This window comes from Lolium perenne, chromosome 3 (genome assembly GCF_019359855.2).
Source record: "Lolium perenne isolate Kyuss_39 chromosome 3, Kyuss_2.0, whole genome shotgun sequence".
Lineage (NCBI taxonomy): Eukaryota > Viridiplantae > Streptophyta > Magnoliopsida > Poales > Poaceae > Lolium > Lolium perenne.
In genome coordinates this window covers 49099074-49106675 of record NC_067246.2, presented here as the reverse complement: position 1 = coordinate 49106675, position 7602 = coordinate 49099074, and the positions used below count along the sequence as shown (strand labels likewise).

The window sequence follows — 7602 nt, the reverse complement described above, 5'->3', positions numbered from 1 at the left end:
GCCCCTCTCTTATTCAATTGCATTGTAGACGTTTTCTCTAGGATGTTAGTTAAAGGTGTAGATGGTGGTTTAATTAGTGGGCTCTGTCCCAATTTCTTACCTGGAGGGATTGTAAGTCTTCAATATGCTGATGATACTCTTTTGTTCCTTAAAAATGATCAGAGAGTTGCTCTAAATTTAAGATGGATTCTTACTTGTTTTGAGCAAATTTCTGGCATGAGGATTAACTTTCATAAAAGTGAACTTATCCCTATTAACATGGATGCTAGTGAAATCCAACCTTTCCTAGATATTTTCCAATGTGTCATGGGAGGTTTTCCTGTTAAGTATCTTGGTATTCCTTTGCATTATGATAGATTGAGAAGAGAGGATTTGCAACCTCTCATTGAAAACATTCTTAAAAGAATTACTGGCTGGAGGGGAAAGCTTCTGTCCTCTGCAGCCAAGAGAATTCTCATTCAGTCTTGTTTAGCTAGTATTCCCATTTATCTGCTTTCTTTCTTTAAATTCCCAAAGTGGGCCCTACATCTGATTGATTCACAGATGGCCAACTTTATGTGGAATGATGAAGAAGGCAACCATAAAATTCATTTAGCTAATTGGCCCTCCATCTGCATGAAAAAGGAGTTTGGAGGTTTAGGTATTCCAAATCTTCAAGATCTAAACATTTGTTTGATTGGGTCTTGGATTAAGAGATACATTCAGGGTGAAGGGGCTCTATGGAGAAGAGTTCTAGATGCTAAATACAATACTAGGAATCCAAACATTCTATCCTGTCATGATATTCAACCTTCCACCTTCTGGAAAGGTGTTATGTGGGCTTCTAAAGCTGTGAAGTTTGGATATAAGTGGCATGTAGGGAATGGTAAATCCATAAAATTCTGGGAAGACATTTGGTTTGGTAATTCTCCTTTGGCTACCCAATTCTGGGATCTGTATTTTGTTTCTAACCAACAAAATAAAACCATCTCTGATATCTGGGATGGTCAGGAGATTAGAGGTACTTTTAGGAGAACCTTCACTGATGACATGATGGTCCAGTGGTTTGAACTGCTAGAGATTGCTAAGACTATATCTTTCTCTCAAGAGGAAGATCAGTTGATCTGGCAATACACCTCTTCTGGGATTTATTCATCCAGCTCTCTGTATGCTATTATTAACTTTAGAGGTGTTATTCCAGTTTATTTACCTGCTGTTTGGAAATTGAAAATCCCTCCTAGGATCCAAGTTTTCTTATGGTTGTTTTCCCAGAATAAGATCATGACTAGGGATAATCTGAGAGCTAGAGGTATTCCTAAACCCATGAACTGTGAGATGTGCTCTGAGTTTGAATCAGTTCACCACCTCATGTTTGAATGTATTGTGGCTAGATCTATTTGGAACTTGTTTGAAGAGATTTTTGAAGTGCATGTTACTAACTTTGAATCAATTGCTTCTAAATGGCTATGTAACAAAAAGTTCATGCACTTTAATGTAGCTTCTTCAGCTGTTCTGTGGAGTTTATGGCTTAATAGAAATAGTCTGGTGTTTAACAAAACCACTTGGATTAATGTGAAACAGGTGTGGCGAAGGGTCCTCTTCCTCCTTCGGGACTGGTTGAAACCTTTCAAAGAGCTAGAATCTGGAGAAAACGGTCGATTCATGGACCTGCTGCTAACCAGTTTAAGAGCTCCTCTCTGCCTCCCAGTGGGGTGAGATGTCCCTCCTTCGACTGGGTCTCTTCCTGGAACTCAAGCTTTGATGGCAGGGCGTCGCTGGCCTACCTCCTGGACAAATCCTGGTGACTCCCACAAGATTCATGTGGTCACCTGATCGAGACTGAGAAAGAAGAGATAGTCTCAAGAGGGCGCAGAAAAAGAAAAGCTGGAGAAATTGGGAGCTATGCTGGCAGACTCATACTTATCGTTTCTCTGTTATGGTTCTAGCTATCGTATGCTCTTAGCATGTACTTTGTTATCTTAGATCTTGTTCCAGGATTTGCTGGTAATTCGGAGATTGGTTGGGATGGCAGCCAATCTCCCCAGCAAAAAGCCTGCTCTTTTTTTTCGCCTGTGTGTGAGATATCTTCTGTAAAAGACTTGGCTTCCTTTTTCAATGAAAAATGGAGCTGGGGGGAGACCCCTGTTGATCTAAAAAGAAATCACCTAGGTGCATCGGAATAAATTTCAAAACTGCATCTGAACCAATATGGGGAATTAAGATGACCTAGGCACTGTTCTGTAGCTAATAGTGTGTATTGAAATTAACAGATCTATGGAGCCGCGGAAACTTAAAATGTGTGAATTAAAGCCCTTTATTGCATGGCCATTCTCCCATGTTTCACATATCCCAGTTCCAGCTCTGTGTTATGACTTATGACAGAGGGTATATAACTCAGTTTGTAAAATAACGAAAAGAAAATATAAATATGTGATTTTTGGATCTTGGTAAGCACCTTAGGGAACCACACGCTTCTCCATGTACATCGAAGAAAACAGGTGGGTAGAAATGATAAGTGAATTGAGAAAAGAAAAAAAACAATTTTTATTATCCATCATTGTTCAGTGGAGACTCCTCATTAGCTTTCCCAACATCATTTAGCTAGCGGGAAAGAACAAGAGATACAAGCGTCCTTCATCAACTTATAATAAATATAGAGTAATAAGATCACAAAGCTTCGTCACTTTAATGGATACTAGAACATAGAAGCATGTGTTGCTGCGCCCGTCATCATGAGAGAGGTGAATAATAATAGATATATTTGAGATGTTCTTGATAAAATATAAATCATATTTGTAGTAATATCTATTTTAATCGGTAGTATTCAGAAATATAACATTGCAGATAGTGGCTAATTACATTGCATTTTCATTGGAACAATTATATTTTTCTAATATTGCATAAAATGTCATATTCCCATTTCTTAGGTACAAAAACAACATAGGGAGCAATTTGCAGTAGGTTGTAAAGAAAAGCATATACAGTATGAAGAATCATCCGCCAAAAAGATCTTAACAAAGTATTCTTAATCCCATGAAAAGAATATACAATATCAAGAGTGAAGAACCATTAGTCTAAAAATCTTGAGAACATGAAGATTGATCGCATCCCAAACCATAAGGCTGTGGAAAACAAGGCACATTATCATCCCAGATGGCTGGCCACTTGTTCTTACAAAAATATACTACCTCCGTTCCGGTTTAATCAACACCGGACACCACAGACATGCTCTACTAGCTAGCCACCACTCCACATCAATTAGATCAGAACAGAGGGAGTATATCATAAGAACTTCCAGCAAAAAATACGGAGAATAGGAGGACAGTGAACACAACTGGCAATTATGCTGCTCACTTGCGAATAACATCGTCACAGATGGCTGGCCACTTGTTCTTACAAAATTATACATTATATCATCAAGAATTTCCAGAACAAAATACGGATAATAGGAGGACAGAGACAACTGGCAATTAAGACAAACACCAAAAGAGAAATAAACTACAGAAGATTCAACATTTATTCAACAGGTTCAAATTGCGGCTCCAAGGCATGCACAGCACTTGGGAGAATAATTATATTATACTGTACTGAACATTGCCTGGCGGGTAACAGGACCGTGAAACCACTGTACTTCCCCTTAATTCTCTTCTGTAGTCTCCCACCACAAGGCCTGCTTCTCTTCAGCGCATGACCCACGATGTCAACTGCAAGACAGAGGCACAAGCGACAAATTAAGACCGTGGAGTTACATTGAGGATAGGAGTAGTATAATTCTCTAGCTCAATTTGGTGAGCTGACAGAAATAATTATCGTCTTGTTGTTTGGTTTTAAAAATGTGTATTTCCTCCTCACAAAAGCAGCTAACTTCTTGTTACAGATATAACAGGGACAATGATCAAGTTATGGCTGTCCATAAAACTGTCCATTTACTTTGGACAAATGGAAATTTTTTTGTCAGATGAATTTATAATCTACACCTGAAGGCATCTACTTACTCACAGAGTGTTGCTCATTGTGCCTTAATCTATCCAAAACAAAACAAAAAAACAAAATTCTATTTTTTCAATGTCTTAGCGATAAGAATAGCTCAAACTTGGCAGGTTGGTACAAAAAAGCAGCTGATCATGGCAAACTATAGGTTGAGTCAATAGAAAATGAAAGAGGACCTTTATTGGCCAGAAGTGCCAATCAAAGTTTGCCTAAACCTCAAGTGGTACGCCGGCAGTGGCTGGAGCTCCCTACAGAAAATAAATACATGAGCAAGGGATAATAATTATCCATGAGTAACCGAACCCACAAATAGATAGATTGTACTAGTACTGCAGAAGAATATATCGTTACACCAAACAGAAATCTCAGTCTTTCCACCTCTTCATCAGACTGCAAAAGAAATGTACTTAGCGATGGACATTGAAAAAATAAAAATGTTAAATGCTAGTAGCTTGCAAGGAAATGAACACTTGTACGTACGTCTTCATTGTAGTCGCGGCACCAACTAGGACCGAATGGTTGGCTATATGTGGCATTCATGCGACCACCAGTATATGCATTACCATCATTAGGGTGCTTCACAGAAGTTTCACAACCAAGGCAGGGACCTTTATTTAAAAGAGGGGAATACATTAAGGATCATTTACTAGATACAGAAGCAAATTAAGTTCAAGTTACTGCAAATCACAAAATGTATTTCACCAGAACATAAGTTCAGATAAAGAGTATAGAATACCATTATCAAGATGTTTGACAATGCAGCAACAGTTCACCGTTAATTCACCACCTTTTCCGGTCCCATGTGTGATTTCAGTAAAGAACATATTATCATCAGAAACTTTGGTCTTTGCAGTGAAATTCATATGAATGTACATCCTACAGTTCTCTTCCTCCCAACGTACTGGCTTATCCGGAACATATTTGACTTCATATGCACGATCCTAAAATAAGTGTTGATCTGATAAGTGACTGCAATTAATTATTACATAAATGGGCAAGACAATATGATATAAACAATGCAATCCTGGTAGAGGCTGGAGGGTGGGAGGACAGAGAGCAAACCCCAGAAAGATTGTGATGCTCATTGTACTTGTACAACACAGCTTGAACCAATTGGTAATTCGCATCACGCCTTTTATCAATTTGTTGTCCTGCTTTCAAACGCCTCTTTGTGCCATCAGGAAAGTAACGGCAGTGTTGTATAAGCTTATCCACTTCAGAAAGGCCACGACCTCTGTTCAGATTTAGAGTATTATATGTGATTAGCTAACTGTACCCCTTGAAAATTGGAAGAATACAATGCTATCAATGCTATCAGACCAACACAGGCATAGAGTGAATTAAATTATGTGGAGAACGGTTGAAAGCCCGGAGACAGCTCATAGTAATAATAATCAACAAAAAGAGAACATAACTGTTTCCATGCCTGCCAGTACTCAAATACCTTTATCTAGCTTTGTTCTGTTTCTGGTTCTCAACTCAGTGTGTTTCACTGTTTTGACCAGTAGAACAAACTTATTTTGACATGTAATGTTTATTTAACATTGGTAAGTGGTTCTCAAACAAAAATATTAATTTAAATCTAGTCTGGTCCATTTTAAAACTAACTTAAAGTAATGTGTGTGTTTCCTGCTTCCTGAGATGATCTTTTGTGGCCGATGTCATACAAGCTGTGTCTGAATATTTCAGTTGCAACTTGCAACTATGCAACCAGAACAGAAGAGATAAATCAATGGAAATATATACAGAAGTTCAGAAACCTTACATTGACGGATCCTCGTGTTCAGCAAGGTAGCGAGCAATACCCTTGTAAGCTTCATCTTTACTCCGAAACGGTCCACCCACATGAGGAAAAATGCGGAAATACCCCCCAAGATCTTTGATGGTGTGAAATGTCATTTCCCAGATAAAGTCACACTTTTTCCAAATAGGTGACGAGGAAAGAGAGCGCCCTGATGGTGGCGAGGCCTCAATGGTGTGAAGCGGAGAGGGAAAGGACGTGGCAATGGTCTGACACGGAGAGGGCAAGGATGTGGCAATGGTGGGCGATACATCCATTGCCGTAGGGTAGCGCAGATCCTTCAAGGATAAGAGATCCAGTTTACACAGTGTTTGTGCAGATGCAGGCTCAGTTGCGTGCTGCTCCTTAAACCTGAATTTGAACAAGCAGACCCAATGAGTAGCAGAGCAACATTCAATGTTATTTTAGGAGATTGAATGAAACATTAAATGTTAACCTCTTACACTATCAAGAAAACTCTCTATCCCCATACGTAAACAAAACAATTACATGATTAAATGAGAGGGAGCGGTGGCAGCCGCGGACATACATTAGATCGCTGAAGTCTAGATGCTGGAGCCCGTCTGGATGGGGCGTTTGCGCAGATGCAGTGGTTCCCACATGCTCCTCCTCGTCAGACCTGTAGTTGAACAATAAGGTTAGATGAGCAATTGTGCCCTGTTTTAGGAGAAGCAATTCGCAGAGATGGATAAACGCGATGAATCGGACGAGAAGGGCATACGGTGAGCCAACGGAGGCACCCAAAGCGTGCATGAGTTGATCGATGCTCTGGAACCGCCCTCGAACAGTTTCCGTCGAGTAGGTTCCGTCGGTACCTTGGTCGACGAAGATGGTTGTGCGTACCCCGTGGCAATCGACGGAAATAACCTCTCGCCCATCGGCGACTGGAACATCAAAGTGCATCGCCGACGAGCGGCCCGAACGGAGGCTATCGTCCAGGGGGCTGCGGGTGCGGTCGCGGCGATGGCCTGATCGAGGGTGCGGCATGTCAACGGCGGGCAGGGAGGTGAGGATTAGGGTTTGGAGGACCCAGGGGAGGCGAGGGGAAGGTGCGTGGTTGAGCGTTCTGTTCTAGCTGGGTTGTTTGTTTATCTGCACTTACTACGTATAAATTATAAAATATACGAAGTATTAATATTAAGAGACGGCGGCCCGCTACCTACGTTTTTTTTAAGGGGTCGGCCCGCTACCTACGTAGACCGGCCAGCTGTGGTTGATTGGGCCAGAAGTACACTCGTCGCTGGACCTACCTGACCTGCCCTATTCTCTTTTTTTTTTTTTTTGAAATCGTAACATATAGGAGTATATTAAGGTCAGCAAGCCGCCTCATTAAAAACCTTCCAGCCCCCTTAGGTACCCTGGAAGAAAAAGAGTGCGTCTGGTACTTGCCGCCTGATAAACAAGAGTACAGATTACAGGGTTGTGAACAGATTCACATCATTTATTACAAAAGGCTGAATATAAGCAGGTGGATCACCCTCCCAAACCTTGTTCTCTCTACTGGAGAACGCCAATTTTGCCAGTTCATGTGCAACTTGATTTGCTTCCCTATGACAATGTGGAAAGGCAATCTCTTCCATCTCACTAGCTTTTTGGAAACAGTCAGCAAGAATAGCAGAGTAAGGGCTATTTATGTCAACATCTCTATTACATGCTTGGATCACTTCTAAGGCATCAGCTTCCACTTGGCAAGACCTGCATCCAATTCGCTCCAGGAAAGCCAAACCATCATATAACGCCTTTGCCTCTGCCATTGCCGCGCTTATAAGGTTGTCAATCGGCCGATAGAATCCCCCGGACTTCTCCTTTACTATCTCGCAAGATCCCTGCAA

General features: G+C 40.9%; 1 protein-coding gene across 1 annotated transcript; it reads right to left on the bottom strand.

Annotated features, from left to right (window-relative positions):
• Positions 1 to 3295: 3295 nt before the first annotated feature.
• On the bottom strand, positions 3296 to 6853 carry LOC127341325 (uncharacterized). Its single transcript, XM_051367136.2, has 9 exons — positions 6492 to 6853; positions 6300 to 6389; positions 5735 to 6121; positions 5032 to 5203; positions 4706 to 4910; positions 4450 to 4577; positions 4321 to 4359; positions 4146 to 4217; positions 3296 to 3683 (listed from the first exon to the last, which is right to left on the bottom strand). The coding sequence occupies exons 1-8, from the start codon at positions 6755 to 6757 to the stop codon at positions 4179 to 4181; spliced, it is 1326 nt and encodes a 441-aa protein (XP_051223096.1). The 5' UTR covers positions 6758 to 6853; the 3' UTR covers positions 3296 to 3683; positions 4146 to 4178.
• Positions 6854 to 7602: the final 749 nt, after the last annotated feature.

Coding starts and splice junctions, on each gene's coding strand:
- LOC127341325 (XM_051367136.2), bottom strand. CDS start 6,757: ATGCCGCACCCTCGATCAGGCCATCGCCGCGACCGCACCCGCAGCCCC. Junction 6,390..6,491: donor GGTGCCTCCGTTGGCTCACC/GTATGCCCTTCT, acceptor GTTCAACTACAG/GTCTGACGAGGAGGAGCATG. Junction 4,360..4,449: donor GCCGCGACTACAATGAAGAC/GTACGTACAAGT, acceptor TTTCTTTTGCAG/TCTGATGAAGAGGTGGAAAG.